This window comes from Cynoglossus semilaevis, chromosome 20, assembly GCF_000523025.1.
Source record: "Cynoglossus semilaevis isolate Cse_v1.0 chromosome 20, Cse_v1.0, whole genome shotgun sequence".
Taxonomy (NCBI): domain Eukaryota; kingdom Metazoa; phylum Chordata; class Actinopteri; order Pleuronectiformes; family Cynoglossidae; genus Cynoglossus; species Cynoglossus semilaevis.
The window spans coordinates 4,971,631-4,998,371 of NC_024326.1; the positions used below are offsets into that span (position 1 = coordinate 4,971,631).

At 40.0% G+C, this 26,741-nt stretch overlaps 1 protein-coding gene across 11 annotated transcripts in view; it reads left to right on the forward strand.

Moving 5' to 3' along the window:
• Positions 1–26,741, forward strand: part of kmt2cb (lysine (K)-specific methyltransferase 2Cb) — a 50,867-nt gene that overhangs the window by 9,865 nt on the left and 14,261 nt on the right. For 6 of the 11 annotated variants that reach the window (XM_017042417.2, XM_017042418.2, XM_017042416.2 and 3 more), the window contains 33 exons: positions 507–648; positions 1,525–1,683; positions 3,425–3,534; positions 3,638–3,747; positions 4,777–4,939; positions 5,044–5,215; positions 6,017–6,131; positions 9,010–9,185; positions 9,291–9,652; positions 12,354–13,072; positions 15,169–15,291; positions 16,080–16,199; positions 16,492–16,596; positions 16,763–16,867; positions 16,966–17,147; positions 17,263–17,427; positions 17,541–17,647; positions 17,769–17,840; positions 17,932–18,144; positions 18,729–18,890; positions 19,142–19,267; positions 19,370–19,500; positions 20,178–20,370; positions 20,906–21,004; positions 21,252–21,299; positions 22,244–22,384; positions 22,490–22,522; positions 22,764–22,910; positions 23,012–23,150; positions 23,241–23,479; positions 23,586–23,659; positions 23,924–24,121; positions 24,351–26,303. In XM_017042417.2, the coding sequence (XP_016897906.1) occupies positions 507–648; positions 1,525–1,683; positions 3,425–3,534; positions 3,638–3,747; positions 4,777–4,939; positions 5,044–5,215; positions 6,017–6,131; positions 9,010–9,185; positions 9,291–9,652; positions 12,354–13,072; positions 15,169–15,291; positions 16,080–16,199; positions 16,492–16,596; positions 16,763–16,867; positions 16,966–17,147; positions 17,263–17,427; positions 17,541–17,647; positions 17,769–17,840; positions 17,932–18,144; positions 18,729–18,890; positions 19,142–19,267; positions 19,370–19,500; positions 20,178–20,370; positions 20,906–21,004; positions 21,252–21,299; positions 22,244–22,384; positions 22,490–22,522; positions 22,764–22,910; positions 23,012–23,150; positions 23,241–23,479; positions 23,586–23,659; positions 23,924–24,121; positions 24,351–26,303 (7,103 nt within the window). The remainder of the gene's footprint in view (positions 1–506; positions 649–1,524; positions 1,684–3,424; positions 3,535–3,637; positions 3,748–4,776; positions 4,940–5,043; positions 5,216–6,016; positions 6,132–9,009; positions 9,186–9,290; positions 9,653–12,353; positions 13,073–15,168; positions 15,292–16,079; positions 16,200–16,491; positions 16,597–16,762; positions 16,868–16,965; positions 17,148–17,262; positions 17,428–17,540; positions 17,648–17,768; positions 17,841–17,931; positions 18,145–18,728; positions 18,891–19,141; positions 19,268–19,369; positions 19,501–20,177; positions 20,371–20,905; positions 21,005–21,251; positions 21,300–22,243; positions 22,385–22,489; positions 22,523–22,763; positions 22,911–23,011; positions 23,151–23,240; positions 23,480–23,585; positions 23,660–23,923; positions 24,122–24,350; positions 26,304–26,741) is intronic. The other 5 variants (XM_008334160.3, XM_025066026.1, XM_008334162.3 and 2 more) reach the window with 4 other exon arrangements.

The following is a 26,741-nucleotide window of genomic DNA, read 5'->3' on the forward strand; positions in this document are numbered from 1 at the left end:
CCCAAAGTCTCACTGGGAGGTACTTGTGGGAGTTGTGTTATGTGTTAAAGCACAGTGAAGTTGGCCTTTTTTGTAGTCTGGATTAAAGCGCACAAACGGAACTGGGAACATTTGTAATCCATGCAAAATTCCCACCATTAATATTAAACTCCACTTATTGATTTTCTCAGCTATTATTCATGTTATTTTCCCTGCCTCTGGTATTATTGATATTCTGCACAGGAGCCCAATGTTCCCAATGGGCCCAGAGTAATCAGTGCTTTAGCATATATTTTACCATCCGCTTCACTGCTGAAGACTGTGTGGGAACTTAGGGGAACGTAAGCATCTCAGCCTATGACAGTATATGTCACTCACTAGGTTGGATGCTGATATTTTTTCTCACAGAAATCAAGAATTAATAGAAAACAATGAAAAGCATATATTGGTATACAGAGTGACGCAAGAGCCCTTAAGCTGGCAAGACTGCTTTAACTTCTTTTTGTTTTTGCTACCTTCATACACAGAAATCCTGCCAGCAGAGACTGTGGAAGTTGTGACTACGGAGGATCCAGAGACAGATGAGCCTTCCTGCTCTTTGGCCCAGAGCCTTCCAGCTGAGAATTTAGCCAGACCCTCTGTTCCAGGAAGTAGAGAAGCAAAAAGCAGGTAAGAAACACAAAATACTGGAAGGCAATAGTTGAAAAGAACATATAGAGTTTTCCATGTTACACAAAAACATGAAAGTTCTCCTGTGGGCAGAAGGCTGTTAATAGTAAACCATTTTAATTTATGGGACTTTTGTCACTTATGTTATCAGACATTTTTATTCCCCAAATGAATGCATTGAATTTTCCGTCCAGATGAAGCAGTGAAGGATATTTCCCAAACCTTTACATGTCCTGTAAAAAAACAAACTGTATTTAGCCAATATAAAATCAAAAATAATTCTTCATGACTGAATCCATTACACACACTAGCCCTATCTGTGACTCTGTGTAATGTATTTCCCTAATTGTGTGCATGAATGGAGTGAAATTGACAAATGTGCTGTTAGAAGCAGCACAGTCTTCCCAGGTGCCAGGGTGCTAAAGGTTATAATCCGTCTTCTGACCTGTCTGCTATTGATGTTAGCGATAGAAGGAAGTCTATTGGCATCTCAGGGGGTCTTATTAAAAAGGTTAACTTACTGCTTTAAATGTTCAAACTATATACTACACCTTTTGTTTTACTTGTAATTTTTTAGGGTTTTTTTGTCTCATTGTCTCCTGCTTAAACACAGTTTTAATTATGATTCCACTGCTGTTGTCATCAGGTCAGAATTGTTAATAATCCCTGCTTTAAATTATTTATGGTTGTATATGTTAACTCTTCCTAAAAAAAAAAAATGAAATGACGATTGTGCATCCTTTCTGCCTAAACCGTCTGGCTGACAGACAAAGAAGATCTTAATTATTGGTGACACGCCTGGCACTGTTTTAAGTCGCACTATGTACACTATATATAATTTATTAAACCCTGCCCACCCGCCTTTCTTTGTTTCAGTGAGCGTCTCTGTGCCTTCTGTTACTGCGGGAGCCGCAGCTTGCTGGGTCAAGGGGATCTGCAAGTGTTCAGCACCACGTCTCAGCTTGAAGCACGTTTCGGTCAGAAGGGTGAAGAAGGCTCGGCTCAGACCAGCTCAGGACCGAGAGAAAAGACACAGTAAGAAGGCCGGCCGAAAGTGTTATCAGAAACATTCTGACCATCAGTGACAGCTGCTCTGGCAGTTTTACCTGTGACGTCTCCATGTAGGAAATGAATGTGAGGCATTAAGTCACAATGTGTTTAATGATTTATTTCAGCCACCATTTGAAGAAATAAATGAGAATAAGTGACTGTACAAACAGTTGTTTCATGAAATCCCATTTGACAAAATAAAATAATATATTTGTGTGTGTCTATATATATATATTTATATATATACAGTATATGTGTGTGTGTCTCTCTCTCTGTGTATGTCTATGAATAAATACATATATATGCAGTGTATATATATGTATATATATGTTTTTTTTTTGGTGTAGCAGTTAGTACAGCTTCTTCGGAAGGCAGGTACTCCTCCATAGGGCAGCCTGTTGCAGCAGAACTCAACACAAGTGTGGCATCAATAAACTTCAAATTATTATTATTATCTTGATATAGTTGTTGATAATTTTGGCCTAACCAAAATTGGTATCAGTAACAGCAAACACACAAGTTAATATACTAATATTCTTTTTGGTTTCTAAAAAATGGTATTGTGACAACCACAGTAAAGTTATTGTTTATATGTTTATATCTGGGTAAAAAGTTATATCCAAAGTATATCCAGGGGATGTGACTGTAGTAATACCAAATAATGAAGTACAGACCAGTAAGAATCGTGGGTAAACCAGGTGACAGCAGTCTTGCACTCCACAACAGTATTATCTGTTTATGCTTATATACTTAATAATGGTGTTATACACCTGTTACATATGTTTCATACACACAGAGAGAAGCTATTTACATACATAGATACCAATGCTGCAAGGGATCGCTTTGTTAGCAGGTTTTGTATTCTATACTTTTCGATGCGAAATCAATTTTTACCTTGGCTTGAAAGAGCCGTCTTGAGGCTGTGATGTTGCCACGTCAGGTGTTTTTGTGCATGGGTGTGTTTATTCTATCAAAGGACCCTCACTGGACTCTTCTTGTCAGATTTCTGATTTGTTTTCTCCTTTTGGAACCTGTCAGATGCGGCTGGTGTAATAAAATGAGCAATGTGTGTTTGGCAGCATGCCAAAGCCAACCAGTGGCTGTTCTGTTGACGCATTTTGATTGGTCTGTGCGTTCAGCCCTCGGGTGTGTCACACATAGGCAAAGGCGAGATCAAGTTTTGGTTATAAGCAATATGGTGTGTCACGAGATCAAGTTTTGGTTATAAGCAATACATGACTGAAATGTAATGTTGATTTCTTGTTTCATTTTTCTGCACGTTGTCTCCTATAGACAAACAAATCAACATTGCGTTCTCTCTGATGATACACTTTATAATGATAATCCTTTATCCTTCATCTTCGTCTGTCTGCATTTGCAAAACCCACATCCTTACCATGTGGGGCAGTGGTGACTTAGGGGTTAAAGAAGTGGACTTGGGTCCAGAAGCCTTCAGGTTCCAGTCCACCACCTGCCACCACTGTGGTGCTCTGACCATGGCACCGTCCCCACTCACTGCTCCCCTGCTCACTTTGGTGATGGGTTAAAAGCAGAGGTCATATTTCGTGGTGCGCTGTGTCACAATGACAACTAGTTCACTTTCCTTCCTTTAATGATTATTTTTGAATATAATTTTAATTTGATTCAGACTGTTCTTTAGCTAAGCTTTTTATTGTTTTTTTAATTTTGATAAAAGCATATACTGATCCAGTTTCCTTTGTTTCAGTGTGTCTGAAAGCGGCGCAGAAGAATCAGATCCAGCCACTCGCTTTTGGGATGAACTTTCTCACGTTGGTATTCCACAAGATCCTAAGGTCCAGTCTCTCTTTGAGTCCGGTAAGAATGACCAATTTATTATAGATTTATTTAATCACTCAGAACAGTGATTTTCTCTGTAAGTATTCAATTCTCACTCTCATCGTCTCATCTGATTATTCAGGGCAGTGCTGGGCACATCAGAGCTGTGCCTTGTGGTCTGAAGGTGTTTGTAAGGGCGAGGGACAATCTCTGCTTAATGTGGATAGAGCCATTGACTCAGGGAGCACAAAGGTAAGTCAGAGGAGCGCATCGGTAAACTAATTGGTGTTAACACCATCTTTAATGTGTCGGGGCAGGAAGGGAGGGTCCGCTCCAATAAGGCACAGCGGCCAATGGATCAGAATGGCTGCTAAAGGTCGACGTGGCAGCCTGAATCTCTCAGCTGTGAAATGGAAAAGGTCATGCCACTCAAAAGGGCTGAGCTCTCATGGCAGATTAGCTCCTAGTGTTAGTCGTTACATCGCACGGTCCTCTATTTGCATTTACCTCCCAGTGATCGTATCGTCATCATCATCTCTTCTTAATTTCATCAGAGTGGCTTTATGTTTAACTGTAAATAAATGTTATAGTACCTAATGTTTTACGATTTAGCGTCCTTAAAGTTCTTTGAGTCTTCTTTTGAGTTAGGATGTTTTTTTTAATGTGTAATAATAATAATAATAATTGAGAAATTATTTCAGTTACGTAAACAAAATAAATCAGTATCACTTGTGTGGTAAATAGCCACAGTTGTGTGTAATGGTTTCATGCTGGACTGTTTTTTTACGCACTTCATTAGAGTCAAACCAGAGCGTTGTGCACATTTCAGTGACTCATTTCTCAAAAACAGAATCACATGTTTTATGTGGCTTTGAAAATGTGATCCACATTTGTCTTTTACTTTGTGGTCACACTCAAGCTGAATTTCTCTCTGCGCCTTGACCTCTACAATGCATTTGTGGGTGTTCAGTTCAGTTCTGTTTATCCTCATACACTGCTTAAACTGTTTCGAATTCTTATTTTCTGGATAACATCGATTCATCTTTGACCAGTCTGGACATTGCGTTTCTATGTTGATAAAAATATGTTTTTACCAACATAGAAACAAAATATGTTTCCTAATCTTTATTTTTAATTTAACATTACTATGGGGTTACATGTGCTTGCAGTCTTAGATGCATATCGAAAAGGTTAACTATGAAATTGCTTGAATTGTTTCTTAACTTTCTTTTGAGCACTAAAGAATCTGCAACTTATGGTGGGATGTTTTTCTTTTCGCAGCACTGTGCATACTGTAAGCGCCTTGGAGCATCCATTAAGTGCTGTGCTAAAGGATGTGCTCAACTTTACCATTACCCCTGTGCAGGGGCAGCTGGGACATTTCAGGATTTCAGGAGTCTCTCTCTCTACTGCCCAGAACACATAGAATTGGCCATTAACAAATGTGAGTTTTTGTGTGGTAACCATTTTTATAAACCTCTTGGTAAATACATGAAGAATAATATAAATGACACGAATAACATCTATATCTAATTTCTCACTCTTTAGTTGCAGATGATGTAAACTGCGCACTATGCGATAGTCCAGGCGATTTACTGGACCAGCTCTTCTGTACCAGTTGTGGTCAGCATTACCATGGAATGTGCCTGGAAATGGCTGTGACCCCTCTAAGAAGGGCAGGTTGGCAGTGCCCTGAGTGCAAGATCTGCCAGACATGCAAGTAAGTTGAAATGTAAACTTCTGATGCAAAGCATATGAATACATCCCAGTTCTTTTTACTGTTTGTTCTGCCAAAGCGTGGACTTCAATACTAGTTTCTACTTCTGAAATTTACTAGTGCAAAATTATTACCATAATATTTTGACCTCTGACCCCACTGCACGTAGAATTCATGTTTTTTAGTATCCATGAGCATTATATTTATTATATGTACTAATGTATTAAATCTGATTGTATTCATAGGTTTTTTTAAAAAAACGTTAGTGTTAGATTTGTGTGTTTACAGCTTAGTGCTCATTTTTTCCAACCAGTTTCTCAGTATTACTCACTCCTAAACCTGCAATTAGAAAAACAGCACCCCCACATAATGACGCACAGCTACAAGCCCTGAACTACTGTTATCTGTTGACTAATCTTTTAACATATTGACATTACTGCTTGAGTGAGATTTTTATTTTAAATCACTAACCTTTTCACATAAATTTAGTTTTTTGTTTTATTTTTCCAAACCATGTAGCCATTTTAACCAGTCATGTAACTCGAAAAAAAAAACATGAGAGGCTCATGTGATGTTTCCCTAATGTTGTCGCTGTTGTCTTCACCTGCATGTTGCTACAAGTCTTTATTTTTTATGTACGTATGTATGTGTTGAAAAACAATGTGCAAAGTACACTGCGGTGTGGCTTATACATGGTGCAGCTTTGTTTCCATTAAAATATTGTGAATAAAGTTGTATAAAGTAAGTTTATTCTTTGATATATTGGTATAGTCTTCGTGATTTCATTACATCTCTTTCTCACAGGAATCCAGGAGAGGACACTAAAATGCTGGTATGTGACATGTGTGACAAAGGCTACCATACCTTTTGTCTACAACCGGCCATAGACACTCTTCCCACAAATGGATGGAGATGCAAGGTAAGGAGATGTCACCAAGCCATTCATCGGGTGTTGTTTAGGGACAGGCTAGAACCAATCCCAGTAGTCATTAAGTAGAAATCATGTGATGTGCAATAAGTTTTCTATTAGCATGTCACATTATTGAGCATTAATTAAAGTGATGCTATCAAATGATTGCAAATTTGAATGTTGTTAATCATAGGGTAGCTGTGGATTAATCACAATTAATCATGATTGTCTTCATTTAACACGATTATTCATGAGTAATCAAGATGAAACGACATTCTTAAATTCATATGGCATTTTTGCTGGAACAGATAACAAAGATAGATACAATGTGTTTCTCTTGTTTTTATGTGTGAATAATCCAAATGATGGGCAAAAAAAAACCCTCTCAATCGTTAAAGCAAATCATTACGGTGCATCTTGGGGGCTTGTGGAAAGCGTTGAGAGTTTCTTTTAAAACCCCTTGTCTTCAACAGTATTAAATAATCTACAGTCTCTCACAGTTAATTTCACAATGCCAGCTTGTCAGCCTTAGACTTACTTACTGCCCTGTGCTCACTGAGGTTGGTCCAACCCAAGTTGAAGCCCTCTTACTTTCAACATATTTTAATTAAAGTGGTTTGACCTGCATGCGTGAAACAATTCAAACAAAACTTTGTAATAAAATTATAACAAAGGCACATTATCTCTTATTATTTCTCTTATGTTTAAACTGTGTTTAACACAGTTCTGTTTCTTTGTTGATTCATATGGGCCCTTCCTGTGGGTTAAGTTTCACACTGACTCATCTTTAAGGCCTCATTGTTCTAGGACGTATGCATGAGTACATGTGTGTGTGTGTGAATGTTAATCCACCACATCCTTTAGCTCAGCTCTGCCTTCATCCCGCTGCAGCGTAAATGCTGTGCCTGTGGGTTAACCAGGCAGCACTATATACTGCAGTGCTGGCCACATAGAAGCCACAGCAGAAGGTGACAAAAATTCTCTACATCTAAACGCTATGAAAGTGGGACGCAGTCCACTCCCCCATATTGTCAATAGGACACCCATCAATTTTCCATGTCCTCTTTTGTTAAATATGAAACTGAGATCTATCAAGAATTAATCAGTGTTCAAACATAAAATTCGATATGAATGTAAGATCCCCATGAAACTGGGCAAAGCATAAGGGCTAAAATGCTAAAATGCTTTTATCATTTTCTACACCATCTATTGGGGAAACGTGGGTATTGCAGGGGAAGGCAGAAGTATAATATACATATAAATAAATTATATAATTTGGAAAAGTTTGGTGGCTGGGTTAAAAAGCTGAACGGGCCGCATCCGCCCCCCCCCGGGCCATAGTTTACCCATGCCTACTCCAGATAGTGACCATTACAGAAGTGACAGTGTGACTGTGGTGATAGAACTGAGGTTGAGCGTTTCTACCCAAGAAGCTCAAGTAATAATTTCAACAGAACTGAAGCGTTGAACACGCAGCGCTTCTTCTTTCGATAGTGTTGAAGCAAAAAAACAAAAACTTTCTCATCAAACCTCCTCTCATCCAGGCCATTAAGACTACTTAATGGCCCTGGATGCGCATGGCCTACATGCAAGTGCAGAAGTTGCCCAAACTATTAGGTTTGGAAAAACATAGCTTTAAATTGCTAACAAAAAATTCCTTATTGGAATTGTTAAAAGCAACAGCACAGCATTACTTTGTTCCAATGTCAAACATGCAGTGCTTCAAAGAAATCAAAATACGAAATCTTACGAGCAGTTCCTTTCAAAGATTTTAGATACATTTTTCAAAAACATATCCAAACAGATAAAAAATGTTGATCATTTTGCCAAGGTCAAATTTTTGTTTGTCCACAAAGGAATGTTTTCAGTTTGTCATAAGTGAGTGGCAAAAGAGCCTATGCAAATACCGTTTCTGGCAATGAGAAAAAAGTCCCCATATGACAGATCTGGGGACATTCAATTGATTCCACTTGGACTGACATAACCTCAGTATTTTCAAAAGTGTAAAAACATTTTTTTCTAAATAGGGTCAAAGAATGAAGTGTGTTGATTTATTAATTGAAAAAAAAACATTTGCTTCTTTATGCCCTGCTTTAGCTCATTAAAAAGATGCCTTTGATGGACAGGAAGGGCAGAATGTGGCAATGTTTTATGCAAAATGACTCCATTCTGGTTATTTAGCCAAAAAAGTTCACCATCCATTCACTTGTGGTTACTCTAATACATAGTGGATACAGATGATTTAAATGCCACCTCATCCAGCCGAGGCTTCAATTTCCAGTCAGACGCATCAGACCAGCCTCACCGAGCGCAGAGTAGTAAATAAGTCTACGACTGACAAGCTGACTGACACAACTGTCAAATGGATGAGGAGACTGTGGACTGATTAATATTGTTGAGGACAACGACTTCACCAATGTTTTGAAAGCAACTCTCGACACGTTCCAGAAGCCACTGTCAAGATGCACAGTAATGACTAAAATCCAGCTCAACTCAAAAAGTGCACATAGTTATTACATATTTTTGGTAGGATTTGAGTTATGCTTTTGGATAATTTTCTTTTCATTGTTCCATATATAAATTCCACCATTTGGATCCGATGTGAAACATCGACCTGCTGTTATTTGTCATATTTCAGTCACTTTACTTCAATTAATTATGATAAATTACGATCTTGATTAATCATGATTAATCCACAGCTACCCCAAAGTAGCTGAAATAAATGTGATTAAAAATCTTAATAATTGAAACACGGTATAGCTAATAAACTGTACTTGGTCACCAAATTGACAAATCTATGTTGCTGAAACACTTCTGAATTAACACCTCCTTGGTCTAAATTACAGTAAACAAAATAGTTCTAAATAAGCACTTTATTTCTCTACAGAACTGCAGAGTTTGCCTCCAATGTGGGACACGAACAAGTGGGCAGTGGCATCACAACAGTCTCCTGTGTGAGAACTGTGTCCAGAATCAGGACCCTGCTTTGTGCTGTCCTACATGTTCCTGCATCATGGACCCTGAGCATCACAAAGACTTAGTATTCTGCCAAACCTGTAAAAGGTACTGAACATTTATTCATATGTGTAACTATTTGCAGATGGTATTTTTAGACTCGCATTGCACTCTGTTTGACTTTCATGTTAAATTCCTTTACTCTCTTTTCAGATGGCAACACCTTGAGTGTGAACGGCAGAACTCAGGCCAAGCAGAGATTCACCCCAGAGAGGACTATGTCTGTTCCAACTGCAGGTCTCCTGCTGCAGAGCAGGCACCGCAGGCAGAGGATATGGATACTGGCCCACAGCTCAGCGCCTGCCTGAGCCCGCCTGGCTCCATGCACATAGACTCTGAGTCAGACCTACAGACTGCTCAAAAGCACACAGACCCAGAACCTGGCTCTCAGCGGCCTCCTGAAATGCACAATGACCCCACACCGGAATTACTTACTGTTCCATTGCACACAGATCCAGAGCCTGTCCAGGCTACTGTCCAGGAGGAGAAGCAGGCCACGTCAGCCCAGAAGCCCGGTAGGTCTTTGTTAAAAAATGCTGAACGCTCACACACACACACACAGTAAGACACCTGCTCGCTAACGTTCTCCAGGTCTTTCAAATTGAAATCTACTCTGTTTATTTTTGTATTATTATTGAAGGTTTTTCAAAGATACAGCAGTGTTTTAGAGGCCAACGATGATGTAAGCTTGAGCCCAGGAAGTTCTCAAAGTTTAACTAGTTATAATTTAAAGGAAGCAGGTGTCTGACTGAGGGTCAGAGAGAGGAAGAAGGACATATCTATAAATGAAAAGAATCCGATGTTGTCAAACCAGAAGCAGATTGTCATATTGTTGTCATTTTCTTTTTAGATTCTTCTTTCCACAAATCACTTTTGTGCACTGATCAATACAGCTTATTGAATCTCCCTGAAAGTGATATTGCAATAATATTTAGAAAAGAAATAAAAAAGAAAGAAAGACAAGATGACTTCATTGAAAAATACTAAAATGAATATTGTTCGACAAACCCACTATCTCTGCAACATTGACAGAATTGTTGCAGGGTTTTTTGTAGTTGAATATAAATACCAGATAACAAGCTGTGGTTTTACGTCCATGAAATGATGATTTCAATGCGTTCATCAGCAGGAGCTTATCCCATAGTTTCCACCCCAAGACCCACTGGCTGAATTCTATATGGAATTGTTGTTGATGGTTTAAAGCCACACTTTAAGTTGTTATTTGCTGCCATTAAGTGGAGAGAAGCACAAGCAGTAAAGCGTGGATTCTCGTGGTAACTAGGCTACACATACTTGTCTAGACGCCAGCCTCCAGTGTCTGGAGAAAATGGGCTGCATGGAGAGTAGCGTAATGTTGATGATATCAGATTTACTGTCTGAAAACCTACCTTGGAACTTCAGTATCTCATTCAAGCTCTGGTCACAGTATACACGAACCATTGTTTTGACTTTATTTTCCATACTATACTCTGTATATCTCAAAGCCAACAAATTGATATGTTAAAACAGTTTTCCTTTCAGAGTCCTTTCAGACAGCTAAGTCACAGTTATAATCACGAATAAGCATGAATTCACATCAACAGCAGAGCAACTGACTCAGGGTCACCTGTCTGTGTTTCTGTATTAACCTGATAATAAATGCACAACAGCTACTTTTCTTTTTTTAGGTTAATTGGTGCTGATTGGATTGGGGCTCTAAACTTGGATGGCTAGGGAACATGGTAGTCTTCAGTGTGCCAGTACATATATATAAGAATATTACTCCAGAGATTTACCTTGTTTAGACACAGACCCAATGAATGGGTTCCATTGTAATAAGCAAAGCCCTCAGTCTAAACATCACTGTATTCACTGTAGGAGACATAGGAAGCTGGCTAATGATATGAATGAGAACGTGTGTTCAGTCTGGTCAATAGTTGAAGGCTGGAGATGGTTGGAAGCCCATCTCCTAATTGACTTTCTGGCATCGGCACCGGATGAGCACCTGCAAGCTGCACAGTCATGAGCCTGGAGCACATAGAGCCTGGGATGTTGGTTGTCATGGTTACTCCCTTCCCTGGCAGAGATGCTTAGCAGGTGCATGTGTGTGTCAGGATCACTGTGACATGGGAACTTGCAGATGGAAATGGTGGGTGCCTCGTTAATACTGGGCTATCTGTACTGTCTGGCAGAAAAGGGGGCTCCGAGTGTGGCTGCCTGGTAGCCAGGAATGACTAGTTCTATTCATACCCGACTAGTCAAATGACATGTTCAGACAAAACCAAGTTAAGAGAGAAGGCAGAATCAAATACATGGTGACTGGATGAGCACTGATTTTAAAAAAAATATCTCCAGCTCATCCTCTTAACTTAATTCTATTAGTTCAACTTTTCTATTTAATTATAAACGTTTAGTATTTAGACAAAAAAAATGTATTTGTACAAATGTTATGGTCAGCATGCATTCTCTCCACAAACACTTTACTACCTTAACATAATTTTAGTTACACTGATGAGACTGTCCTTTACCGTTGTTTCAAAACTCATTTGATATCATTTTCACAAGCCAAATACAAACGGTGCAATCAAAGATGCAGTTATGCGAATGTACAGTTAATAAATAAATATTAAATATTAATATAAATATGTACGGATGTTAAAAACATCCCACAGTATTTTCTGTGTTAGTGACAGTTTTCCTGGAATTACAGTGTCATCCAGAGTCATTTCTCTCTCTCATTTCTCTGTTCTCAGTCTAATCTACAGTTTAATAATAAGAAAATGAGTCCATTAACTAAATTAAAGGCAGTTTTATTTTCACACCCTGTTCATTCAGAATGACTTGATACTGTCGGAGCTCATATTGATTTGCTCTAATGTTACAGCGATTGCCGTTGTAAGAATATTGTAAAATCTATACACTTTAAGTTTACTGTCGCTGTTAAAGTGTGTTAATGGCCACAGATGCTACTGTTTAAAATGCATACTACGTTCATTGGCTGATATTGAACAGCAATTCTTCAAGCTCTTGATATCCTGAAAGAAAAGTGTCACATGGATTTGAACAGTCCTGATGTCTTAGCAGTAGGGGTATGTATCGACAAGGAGCGAAATATCGAAATATGTTGGCATGTCAATATTTCCTCCCTATTAAGCAGCATTCATTCTCTTTCAAATTCAGACTGTTTTAAGAATTTAACATTTTTCTAAAAACCTTCCTGTGTATGCCCTCTAACAGAAGTAAAACCAGCAGTAAGGACCCAGTTCCAATCTACAGAGAGCCCTGCATCTTCCACAGCTTGCCAGGAATCTTTACCGACCCAGCTTCATGCAGATCCACTGCAGACACAGGACGCCACAACACAAAGTAAACCAGCAAGGACAGAGACGGGCTCTGAACAGGCCGTGGTTGACCCCAGCACAAAGGATTTAATGGCCATCACCTCTGCCACCAAAGAACCAAGTACTCCATCATTACCTTTACCGGACCAACCAATGGAATTCTCAGTGTTCCAGCCTCCCAGCATGGATGTGATTGGTCTGGAAACCGTTCCGAAAGAACTCAAGGAGATAAGGGACGGCGTTTTTCACAGGAACTCTGCGGAAACTGTTGATCCTTCAGCCTCTGTTACATTAGAAAAGATGGACATTTCACAGGAGAACAAGCCTATTCTGTCATTTCTCAGCCTGTCTTCGGAAGACAAAACACTCAAGACGACTGTGGAGAGGCTGGCCGAAATGGTCTCCTCATCCTCTCATTCCTCCTCTTTACTCCGAGGGACATGCCACAGAGAATTAGCACAGTCCCAGATTCTACCTTCACTAAGTGATCACTGCAGCATCACATCCATCACCACCACCACCACCACCCACATACCTCTCACCCCAAAGATTGGAATGGGAAAGCCAGCTATTACCAAGAGGAAGTTTTCTCCTGGGAGGCCGAGAGTAAGACAGGTAAGAGCCTGGATATTAGGTCACAAAACTAATTTGGATATTTTTACAGTGTCCACAGTTTGTCAGATATTTTGCAGAATGTTTATTGGGTTCAAATCAAACTGTGCCCTATGATGCTCCCTAATTTCAACTAAATGTTCATAAATTCAGTATAACATAAGCCATGAGTCATAGGAAATATACTATATTATATATATAAACGTCTTATATTATTTAAGAAGGGCTGTAAATTAATTAAATATTTTCTGATTAAACACAGAGTAGCCGTGGATTAATACCAATTAATCACAATGAATTGGCTTGAAAGATAATCTTAAAAATGAAAATTCCTTAATCATCATCATTCCTATATTTATATTGCTAGACAAAAAGACAAATCAATGCAGGTAGGTATATATGTGTCACATCTATTTTTATTTGTCACTAATTCAAATCTGACCTGTTCTTGGTGACGATGGTATGATTCAAGTCGGGTGCTCTGCAGGTGCACCGTGAAACAAAAACATTTTTCCACAGTCAGTGTAAATAACAAAATGTGTATTGGCTGTGTATTAGAGCAAAGATAAGTAGATGGATAGTGAAATATACAGTGCACATCCTTTTGTCCATGCATATAAATGTAAAAATATTTTGAACTTATTAATTATATAAATTAAATAACTAACTTAAAGCATTAATTTTGACAGCTCCAATTAAAGCTGTAAATGAGTTCTCCATTAAAACGCCCAAAACAAGTATTACTGATACTTGATATTTGTTGTATTCCACCTCAGCAGCGATGCATTCTGTGTTGACCTCACATCTGTGTCCCATTATGATTCCATTGACTGGCCATTGTCATTTTCACATCCTGCATTTGTCTTTACAGCCAAGCTTTTAAAGGTAGACTTACCTATACTTTAGGGCAGAGATGCACAACCACAGAGCCCTGTGTCTGTACAAGGCTGAGTCATTGGGTACCAGGCTTATTCCCTTTCAATTACAAATCCCTCTTAACCTGTCACATAATTTAAATAGGGGAAACAAAGACTGTGAACGCAAATAAAAGTTGCATTCACAGTCTTACTTAAATTACGTATTGGATGTAAAAGTCTCCTTTAATAAACTTTATATTTGCACATGCCAAATTCTTTAACATTATTTTCAACCATTTCTCTTTTAATTAAAATGCCTGATGGTTGTTTGCCCCCTTTTTTCTCCCCTTAAACAGACTGCACTCACAGCTCATTTTCTGCCAGATCTCTCAAGATCCTCCAGATTTCATGTGTTTTCTGACAAACACCAACATCCTAATGATGAGGAGTTCTCGTTAAACAATATGCTTCTAATTTTTCTACAAGTCTTCCTCCTAGATCGTTCTTGGTTTTGATTGTTGTATTTTGATTTGGAATGGAGCCACATGGTTCTTCAGCAGTTCTGTAAAAAAAAGAAAAACCCCAATTTTTTCAATAGTACTTCAGGATTACCAGAGAATACTTTTCTCTGGGAATGGTTTAAAAATTGTATCCTATATGTTTTTTAGGGATTTTAATTTTTTTAAAGAATTGGAACATTACTTCTCCCTCCTTTGTTCTGGCCAGTTCAGGTGCTGACGCAGGCTGCCTTGTTTTGTCAACATGCCAACCATACTCTATTGTTGCAGCAGAAAAATACATCACCTTTTTTTTTTTGCAATGTAGTGCCATGATGACCTGGCAGATTTTACTATGTGAAACTCTACTAACACTTGATTCCACTCTATTTTTCACCTTTACAAAGAATCTGTTACAAACACAGGCCTGCCTGACTAGTAAGCATGACGACACAAATATTTGGCTGTAACACAGAATGCCAGTGATATTCTTGCCCAGTTGATGCTTTCTCCCAGGCTGCAGCTGTGAATGGACAGGGGTTTGTTGTATTGGTCACACATCGCTACATTCGAAGCTCACTACATTGCTCCACCATCCTTCGTCGTATGTTTTTGTTTTACGCTGGCTTTGTTTTTAAGTTGCTGCATTTTGTCGCCCTCCTCCCTTCCTCTCTCTCTCTCTCTCTCTCTCTCGCTTTCTCTCGCTCTCTCCCTATCTCTTACCCACCCACCCCCCTTACCTTAGGGTGCATGGAGCCCCCATCGTAGTGTGAACTCCCCTTTGTCCTGGTCTCCAGACCAGTCAGAGGGGTGGGACATCTCAAAGACCAGGCAGTCCTCTGGCAGCCCCGGCTGGAGCATCAGAGTGGTAAATACTGTGGCTCACCAGAGATGGCAGTGCAGCATTTGCCCTCTCTCAGCCCTCTGTTTACCCAGTGACACACAATTTTCTCGTGTCACTCTCTTTTAAAACCAATTTCAACACAATAACTCTTGCAAGTGGAGGAGTATATCAGTCTTTTGTAATTTTATTTCTTTTAACCAACCACGACATATTTTGGTCTAATTTTGTTCTACTCTTCTCCCCTTTTTTTTAATAACTGCATTCTTTAATTATTTTTTATTTTAGAATTATTTCAAATGTCAGTATCTACAGCAAAACATTTAAAGATTTCTCTCGACCTTGGCTTTTTCCATTTATTTTGCACTGGCCGGCACCTTTTGCAACTCAAAGCATTTGAGCGCAGACGACATGCGTTGTGCATGTCGTCTGCGCTCAAATGCTGTGAGCTTTAAAATACATCAGATTTAGTCACTTCAAGTTATAGTTGTTAAGTTTCCAGTTTTAAACATATAATACAATTATTTGATAAATTTGATTTATTATTTTTAATTACGTTACATATAGAGTGATACATGTCTTAAGAAATTATTAAAATAAAAAGTATTTTGTATGAAGCAGCACACAGCCTCTAAATGTCACATCTGGATTAATGTTCAACTACTACACCATCACACAGCCATAAATCTAGAGAAATCCTAATGTTTAGAAGACAACAAATCTTTCACTCATTATTTACATTCTAAATTCTTGGAAAAACTAAAATAAAATGGTCTGATTGTTTTGGTGTGGGGTTTTTTGTGTGTTTTTTTCAGGGTCGCGGTTCAGGTTTTCCTGGGAGGAGGAGACCTAGAGGGGCTGGACTGTCAGGTCGAGCAGGACGTGGAAGAGCTAGAGGCAAAAGTGGAGTCTCTTGTCCCAGCATCAACCCAGGGGTATGTGCATTCAGTGTGTATTCTGTGTAAGTGTGGTAAAAATGCAAAGTAGTATTTGTTTTTTCCACCCTCAGCTAAAGATGATCATGGTAACGACACCTCAAAGCCAAAATTGTACTTTTTCTTGTAATGGATATTTATGTCCTAAAGGCCTGTTGCTAATTTTTTTTTAAGTGTGAATCTTTACTGGTCATATCAACCTACTTTCCTGGTTAGAGGAGGTGGCACTGTCCTGCCACACAAATAACATTGTTGGATTCTGTTTTTTGTTTGTTTTTTCTAACTCAAACAGGTCACCACCATAGAGGCGGCTTACCCATTTAAAGAAGAGGAGGAAAACGCCATGCACAACACTGTTGTTATATTTTCCAGTAATGACAGTTTTACTCTAAAACAGGTGATTTTTTTCAAACCGTTCTTATTAATCCTTGTAGTTATGTGGAATCCACTGATTCATTGTAAGGCAGGTAAATCAGTTACATATTAAAACATCACTAAAAACTTTTTTTTGCCTCACTGCTACGGTAAGGAATGATAAATCCTGAGGTGTTTCTCTGTTGCAGGATATGTGTGTGGTGTGTGGGAGTTTTGGCCTTGGTGCTGAAGGCCGTCTCTTGGCCTGTGCTCAGTGCGGCCAATGCTACCATCCTTTCTGTGTGGGCATAAAGGTACATTCATTACTTTTTCTATGCCAGTTGAAGGTTATACAAGATACAAATGTCATTTTTAACTATACACAATAAAAACATCACTCCTGCTTTCACAGATCACTAAGGTCGTGCTGAGTAAAGGCTGGCGTTGTCTAGAGTGCACTGTCTGCGAGGCATGTGGTCAGGCCACAGATCCAGGCCGCTTACTGCTGTGTGACGACTGTGACATCAGTTATCACACCTACTGCCTGGACCCTCCATTGCAGAATGTACCCAAGGACAGCTGGAAGTGTAAATGGTGAGCAACCTGCAGAGATTTCATTCAATCATTGTCTTGCTTTTTCTCCTTTTCCTCCTCTTCCTCCTCCTCCTTCTTTCTTCAGATCAGTTATAACTGACCTTCCCTCCTTCAGGTGTGTGTCCTGTGTCCAGTGTGGTGCCACCACACCAGGCCTGAGGTGTGAGTGGCAGAATAATTACACTCAGTGTGCCCCCTGTGCCAGCATTCCCACATGTCCCATTTGCCTGGTGGACTACAGTGAAGGCACCATTGTGGTGCAGTGCCGTCAGTGTGATAGGTGAGCAGTTGTTTTTTAACAAAACATGTCAGCTCAAAAGCTTTCAGAGCTCTTGAATTTTTGATAATTTTTCTATTATCTGAGATCTTTTTTATTTTTTTCTTCATCCACAGATGGTTCCATGCCTCTTGTCAGGGTCTCCATTCTGAAGAAGATGTGGAGAAAGCTGCAGAAAGCAGCTTTGACTGCACAATGTGTCGCACTTTTAAGACCACTAAAGGTGGGACTATAATGAAGTTTTGTTGATTTTGTTCTGTTTTTTTTTATAACGTCAGCCGTTAGACATTTCACCCTCTCTCACTGTTTCCTTTTAATTGCCTTTTTGTTCTGTGCTGCATTAGTCGTGACCAAGGCTAGAGATGCTATTGAGCCTCTGATTATGACACAGACAGTCACAAAAGCTAGAGAAATGGGTAAGGTCAACACTTCACATCTTTGCAGCCACAAATGTTTTCAGCCACAAAATGCTTGCTTGACTAAAGTCGGCCTTTTTTTTTTTTTCAGATCTGTCAAGAACCTATACTCAGGACGGTGTCTGTCTGACGGAGTCAGGTCTGTGCCAGCTGCAAAGTCTGTCTGCTACAGCTTCACGGCGCAGGAAGCCCAAGCCAAAGCTGAAGCTGAAAATCATCAACCAAAACAGTGTGGCTGTGCTTCAAACCCCCGTAGACCACCTTTCAGAACATTCTAGAGATGAAGAAATGGAAGACAACAGAGGTACCAGTCTGTTCGCACACTGCTCCCTCCTGGGATTCTCAGAATAGCCTTTACTTGGACTACTACCAAAAGAAAATCACATTTAATTATACTTAAAGGGAAGCATAAAAATTCATATAAAATGGAAGCTAAAGATAAATAAGTCAAAAAAGAGTAAGAAAGAGAGAAAATAACAGTACACTGAAATATTGCAATATTTGGTCTCATTTGGTAGATGGAATTTTTTTTTTTTAAATTGGAGAATACCCCCTGCTGGCTAGTCATAGTGCTACAGCCTATACCAATTTGTCTGGTGGCTTCACCGATGAGTCTCTAAGAGAAAATGTATAATCTATATACTGAAAGTTTAGAAATTCTAAATATATCAACCAAAAACAAAGGTTATTTTACCTCTCTAGATGGTGTTATGTTATAAAAGACATGCCAAGATTAAACAAGACTACTATTATTTTTTTTAAAAATGAAAATTTTAAGATGAAATACTAATTTTAAATATAATAATTTCAGTCACGCACAATGTAGGGTTTCAGGTGATCACCCTAGCCTTCAATTGTTTTTTTTTTTTTGTTTGTTTTCTGCTGCAGGGCATGATGTCACTCATCATCAGTGCTTTTTGCCTTTCACAGAGGCAGAGCTCATGGATTGCGAGGCAAAGTCAGACTCAAGTCTGGAGCGGGAGCCAACAGAAGATGACTCTAAGGGGGGCGACGGTGGCAAGAAGAGGAAGAGGAAACCGTACCGGCCGGGTAGGGCACCTGATTGAAGAAGACAGCTCCTCTGGAGCGTAAAATGTTGCAGTTCAGGCCTGTTGTTCGAGCTCCTGCAATGCACCATCCTCCTGCCTGTGGTGTAGAGAGTGATCCACCTTTGACTTCCTGGCACTTCTCATATAATATACTGCGCCCCCTGCCCCCATGACATAACATACTGTATATGACACATCACTGATGTTATATTTGTAGATTTGTTGATGTTAAAAAAAATATATATTTTATAGGCATCGGTGGGTTCATGGTCCGCCAGAGAAGCCGACCAGGCCAAGGTCCAGGCAAGGCCAAACGATCCCTCTGCAGGAAAGACTCCTCTGGATCCATGTCAGAGAATCCTTTAGGAAAAGAAGATGGTTTGTCATGTATTATTTTACATTATAAATCAATTTTAAAAAATCTTGTAAAGAAAAGTTTAATCCAATCCAGTCATTTTTTTGAATCATCATTTGTTGCAGGATGGGCAGAAGCATTGCCAGATACCCCTGTGGATGAGATGCCTCCTGGACCAGAGGTCCCAGAGAAAATAAAGAAGCGTTACAGAAAAAAGAAAACCAAACTGGAGGAGGCCTTTCCTACATACCTGCAGGTCTGACTCAAATACACACATTCTGTTTGACATGATGTCAGTAGTTGTTGACAAAGTGGTGCAAATAGTGTTACTTCTTAACAACAACTGTACGTTCAGAAAACAGTATATGAACCAACATGACCACTGATTTGTTATCAATCAGATTTTCCTAAAAATACTAAATACTAAAAATACTATTAGGTCTTTTTCCGCTCTTTACTCTGTGCACTGCATTCAATTCTTGTCTTGTGCATTTTAAAACGGTCCCACCTTATTGTGAAAAGACAAATGTGAGCTCAAGTGGGTGCAATGTTAGTGCTCCTGGAGTCAGACCACAATATCCACGTCAAAACACAGATACAAGATAGACATGTTTTGTGCATTAAGACACGGCCATGTGTCAGTGCAGCTCTTTACTCGCAGTGACAGGAGAAATGATAGGATGTCTATGTAGAGGATACAAGGGCAGCAGATGGCTTATGCCATCATATAGGGAATTGATTAGTGATAAGTTGATGCTTTTGGGCCAAACTTTCAGAATGAGAGATTGTCTGTATAATGTAGTTTCATAAAATTTTCATGAAACACAAACTTTGTGTCTCAGCGATGTGTATAGCTGAAACGAAGGATGTGGGTACAGCTTAAATAAAAACAAGGAATTCAAAGTAAAGTGTACTTTGTGTTGACATGTTCAGGAGGCGTTCTTCGGAAAAGATCTGCTGGACAAGAGCAAGCAAAGTAGGCAGCAGGCCAGTGAACCAGGCCTATTGGAAGACGGACAAACACAAGTGGAGAGGAAGCCCAATCCCAGCAGCTTTATGGGTTCTTCATCGGACCCAATGCTCGGTGTCCCAAGAGCAAACTTTCCCTTGAGAGCTACAGCAGCACGTACGTATACAGCATATGTTTCTCTACTGAGAGTGAATTTGGTTTTCTTTAAGATGATTATTTTATGTGACCAAAAAGTAGGTGCTGTTCAGCAAGTGATGATTTTCAGGGGATTTTCTGTCGCTTTTCACTATGATGTTTTGTTGTCTTTCATTGCTATAAGCGTTTCTTCATCACAAATTGTGTTAGGACAAAGAACTAGAACATACTTTTGAAGTTTTGAACATATCAACAATTGGTGTTTGAAATGTCACAGTTTTCTGCCACATTCAACACTTCCACACTGAAAACACCTGATGACAGAACTGAAACGTATTTTGCTGATTGTGTTTGCTGTCACCATGTCCCCCTGGATGTGGATTTAATTTTTGTTTTGCTTTGAGAGATTTGTTGGAACTACTTTTTTTTTTCTTGTCTAAATGTGGGGTGTCGAAAGACACAGTTCCAAATCTCACACTCCTATCTGTTCGACATCACCATCAATTATGATTTGTTGTTTCTTTCTTTTTTTGTTTCTTCCTTTTTTCATCTACAGACAATGAGACATCTGAGGAACCATTAGTTGATCTCTCTGATGTTCTGAACACTGATGCAGACCTCTTGGGAATGCTCGGAAAGTCAAGCAATGACCCTGGTGCGTCGTTTATTTCAGGCAATCACGACGCTTAAAAAACTTTCTGTTGTCTTCTAGTCATTGAAATAGAAAATCCTTTCACTTCTGCCAGCTTAGATGTTTCACCACTCAATTATTAAGTCACATACTCGTTTTTTCATTCTTGTTTATATTTATTTATTTATTTTTTGCATTGTCTGAAGTGCGTTGTTCTTGTCCTGTCTCCACTATTTTCTCATTCATTTTATCTGGTTTTGGGTTCTTGTAGGTCTTGATTTTTGCCCCTTCCAGGTTGACAGCTCACCTCCTTCTTTTGGTAAGGGTGCCCATGGTCTACTAATGCCTACTAATCCTTGCCTAGGTGACATTTTCCTTACTGACAAGACAGGTTCTAATTTAAGTGTGCATGTTTGCCTTTCGTACTGATTTTAACCCCTTTTAAATATTTCTCACCGTCATGAAAGCTCAGTACTAACCATGCCTATTGCAATGTGTTGACTGCATTGTGACACAGTTTGTCGGTCTTTGTGTGTGCCTCCTTAACCATTTTGAGGCTGTGACATTTATTTATGAAAACACAAGGGAAACAAATCCATTGTCGCCTTAAATACGTCCTCAAATAGAGAGAGACAAGGGACAAGGACATCCTGGTATTCAAGCAGCAAACCTGTTTAGAAACAGGAGAATAATTGAGGCAAATAGCGGCCTTGGTAGATGTCCTTGTATTCCCAGAGATGGTGATGGTGTTTTCTTTATAGACCTGTTTTGAAAAATAGGCCTCACTGTGCTTTTTTTTTTTTTTTGAAAAGCACACATTTCACCAGAAGAGCTTTTCAGACTCCAAAGAATAATATTATCAGTATCATAAATGAATAAAGGAAGAAGAATGTATTTGAATTAGTTGGATACCAGGCGATGCAACCAATCGAACGTGCAGGTCTGAAACTTGTAATGAACCAGATTTAAGCATTTACAGAACTGCAAACAGACACTGCTACATACTGTAAGATCTGCAATGTCCGTGCTAAATTTTGTACAAAGTGACCTTATGTAATTTCATAGCAGTATGATAAGTCAATCAGTTATCTTGTTATTATGGAGTGGAACTGTTGTATTTTTGTGATGTTTTTTTACTTACTATAATTAAAAAACGTACCTTACTTCTTGCAAACTGTTTTCATGCTCGGGCCTAAAGCATCATCGTCCTCAAAACAACAATAGTTGTGTGATTTTTGTGTGTGTGTGTGTCTGTTTCCACAGCTGGTCTGGACACTGGGCCTCTGGCTGACAGTTCCTCATTGGTGCCGCAGCCTCATTCCGGCCGAAGGACACCCCGCACTCTCCCTGAGGAACATCTGGACGACATTCTTAGCCCTGAGCTGGACAAAATGGTCACTGATGGTCAGTAAAGGAGAAGAAAAAAATGCAGCATAAAAATTAAAATTGTGGTCTAAATAAAAAAACAAAAATTACTAGTTGTGTTTTCTGGATCTTGTCCCTTTTCAGAGTCGATTCTCAGCAAACTTGGCAAAATTCCAGGTTTGTAAAAATCTCTTTATTTTTTATCAGTAATAAATCCCAATAGAGCTTATGTCTCAAGCAATTGTTTGTATTTTTTAAAATACATTAACAATCTCAATGTTATATCTGTCCTAGAATAAACATACTACATTTTTTGTCTGTCTTGATAATAAGTAATACATAATAAAAAGTAATAATTGTATATCAAGTGCAGAGAGTTTTACTCCATTTCATTAGATATTTAAACACTATTTTTCAGAGCTGGAGGGTAAGGATGTGGAGGATCTCTTCACAGTACTAAGCCCTAGCACGAGCCAGCCACCTCCCCCACCACAGGTGCCTCACCCCCAGGGACCAGGTTCCCTCCCTGCCACACCTGGCACTAGCATGCCTCACCTCAACACAGGTGAACTGTTAATGTCCTTTTTATCAGTATGACATACACTTTGTTTACTTCATGTTTTTAATAAATGCATCTAACCTGAGTCTCAAAAATCATCTGAGCAGGGAATCCCATGTTTCCAAGAATGCCAATGATCAATGGTATGATGGGACCAAACCAGCGCTTCCCCACAAATCCAGGAGGGCCCTGTATGCCAGAAAACTTCTCCCCTCTTAACCGTATGCCTTTCATTGACAATCTAAGGTAACACTTGTCATTGTTTTTAACTGTCCATTTTTTTCCCTTATCAATTTTTTTCATAAAATTAACTACAGACCTGTTTGTCCATGATAGCAGAGATAGAAAGTTTAATCAGATGCCGAGGGATGCAGTTGGTCAGTGGCCCGCACCTACCAATTGTCCTGGTCCTATACCCCCTGGTTCAGTGCCTGAGGGGGAGACTGAAGCCATGTCAAACGCCCAAAGGAGTACACTCAAGTGGGAGAAGGACGAGTCACTTGGAGAGCTAGCCACTGTTGCACCTGTCCTGTATACCAATGTCAACTTTCCCAACCTTAAAGAGGAATACCCAGGTCAGTACAGGGCCACAAGAGTTTTCAGCTGAAACAATTTAATAAAAAGTAAATTTGATCCTCTGCAAAAATAATGGATTGATAATTGCTTTTCTTTTTTTTACAGATTGGCCTACAAGAGCAAAGCAAATTGCAAAACTTTGGAGGAAAGCTAGTTCACAAGATAGGGCCCCATATGTGGTAAGAACAACCACGTTATTGCATTTGTACTTTTTGTCCTAAAATTTGCATTGTTTTTAACAATGCCAGATGTTAAACTAGACAAACACTTGCCTTGGTCAATTTTAGGACTTGGACTTATGATACAAATACTTTTGTATCATAATACAACCACAGAAAGATGGTTTGCTAAATATCGGTAATGATGATTTTTACCTGCACACGCATGTTGAATAAGTCAATTTGACTAATATTTTATTTAATTTTGATTGTGTTTTTGTTTAGCAAAAGGCAAGAGATAACCGAGCAGCCCTGCGCATCAACAAAGTCCAGATGTCCAATGAGACGGTGAAGAGGCCGCATCCGCAGCAACAGCCCCCTGAGGTGTTTGATCCCAACATACCACTAGACACAGAACTGCTGTTTAAAGACCCTTTGAAAACAAAAGAGTCAGAGCATGAACAAGAGTGGAAGTTTAGACAGGTAAGAGTGTATGCAATGAAGTCAGGGATTGCAGCGGCAGGTCCACATTATATTAAGACAGCTAGGAAGTGGTGTTTTAGTAAAGCTCCCTAAACAACTTCACTGTCCTCTACACTAACCCTGATGACATTGGTGGTCAGTAGATCCACTTCATTTTTGGCATGAGACTGGTATTTCATACTATTTTCCTGATGATTAAATCCTACGTCTGTTGTGCCTTTCTCAACAGCAAATGAGGCAAAAAAGCAAACAACAAGCAAAAATTGAAGCCACACAGAAGTTGGAGCAAGTTAAGAATGAACAACTTCAACAGCAGCAACAGCAGCAGATCAACAGCCAGTCAGAGGGAGACGGCAACACCAGTGGGAACCAGAGCCCAGCGTCACAGCTGAGCAATGGCAGCATGTCCCCACTCCAGCAGCTCAACTCTAAAGACCCTTTTGCCAGGCCACAACTACCGGGAACCCCTACTTCAGGCCTCACAGAGGATGTGTTCTTAAGGCCCCCTCCTCCACCTCCATCTGGCCCATCCTCCCAACCTCAGTCCCCACAGGTATTCTCTCCTGGTTCTTCTGGCTCCAGACCCACGTCTCCATGGGACCCTTATGCCAAGATGGTTGGAACTCCAAGACCACCGCCTCTTGGGCCAAATGCCTGTCGTAGAATTGCAGTAGAATCTGGAAAATCTCCCACTTCCTTAATGGAGCAGCAAGACAGAGGTAGACCCTCCCCCATTCATGAATCCTTTGGCTCACCAACATCAATGAGCAGTGATCCTTATGCCAAGCCTCCTGACACCCCAAGGCCAAGTGGGGACACTGACCCCTTTTTGAAGCCCATGGGGCCACCTAGGGCCAGTCAGATGGCCCAGGGAAGGCCCCCAATGGGTTCTCCGGGCAGAGACCCTTACTCCAGACCTATGATAAGAAATGAGGCTTATCAACGCATGGCACAGAACAGAATGATTTTGTCAGACCCTTATTCAAGGCCACTACTAGCACCAATCCCTGGAAGTAATGAGTCAGGCTCTGTACCATTGTTTAAAACACCAATGCCCCCTCCTCAGGCTCAGGATCCTTATTGTCGACCAGGTCCTCATACAATCAACAGGTTTCCCCAGAATCCCCATAATGACCCCTTTGGTCAGCCGATGCATACATCAAGACCATCTGGAAATGACAACTTCACCAGCCCTCCTAGAATGAGCCAGCATCACCCACAGGGTCACGCTTTTGCTCAGCCAGGACCAGTGGCTCAGATGTCAAGAAATCCCTATGCTCATGCACCTTCGACTCCAAGGCCAGACCATTATACTTATGACCCCTTTGCTCAACCTTCTGTTCCTAACAAACCTGATCACTTTGCACAGTCTGGGGTCAACCAACGGTCTGTCAATGAAGTCAGTGTTCAACCACGTCCATTTTTTGAGCCTTATGCTCGACCTCCTGGCACCCCACGTCCACATGACAATTATGGCCAGCCATCAAACACTAGTCCATCATCAGACCCTTACTCACATCCCCCTACTACACCACGTCCTGGTGGTATGAATCCGTTTCCCCACCAGTCCCAGTCTGGACAGAGGATGTCACCATCCCATTCAGTGGATCCTTATGCTCATCCCCCAGGCACACCAAGACCTCCAGCAGGTGAAAGATTTTCTAAGTCGCCAGGCAGCCAGAGGGGGCCAATGGAGCCTTTTACAAGCACACCTGGATCATCAAGGCCAGGAGCTGGTGAAATGTTTCAGCCGGGGAACCAAAGACCAATGCAAAATGACCCTTACTCTCAGCCTCCTGGGACCCCGAGGCCAGTCATGGCAAGACCAGGAGTAATGGGGAGCCAGGATTCTTTCCAACAACCTCAAGGAAGGCTTCAAGAGCACTTTGTTCATCCAGGCTCACAAACACCCAAACACCCTAGTGTGTCCGATGATGGATTTACCCTGTCCCCTTCTCGGAGACTCAGCCAGATACCTGTCCATGATCCATTTGAACAGGCCCCTATGACCCCTCATCCACAGTCAGCAGAGAAGATGGACATGAAAGAGCAGGGGGGTGTTGGAAACATTGTACCTATGCCCCAAGACTCAGGGCAAATGCCTAACAACCCACAAATGCCAAGTGTGTCCTCTGAAGCTCACGGTGCTGCCCTAGCTGAGACTGAAGAAAGACTCAGACAGGTAAATAAATAATAATAATATATATACATTATATATATATATATATCAGCTTAATTTTCATGAAATACAGTATTTTTCTTAATAATTGCTTTTTAATAATGTCTTAGTTTACGTCCCACTTTGAATGTCTCAGAACTGACTAACTGACCACTCTATCTCATCAAATGTCAAACTCTTGAGGCCTATACCTCGATAACCATTGTACATATTTGTTATTATTGTTTTTTTAACCATAATATATATTCATTTACTGCCCTATAAACATGGTGATGGTGATTGAATTGACACACTTAATTAGTAATCAATTAATTACTTTGGACATAAAAATATAATTTAAGTTATTTTGTGATACATGTTTTCCTTTCCCAAACATAAGGACAGTTTGTAGAAAAGAAAATAATAATAATGCATACAGAAACAGTTAGATTTGCTATTGCT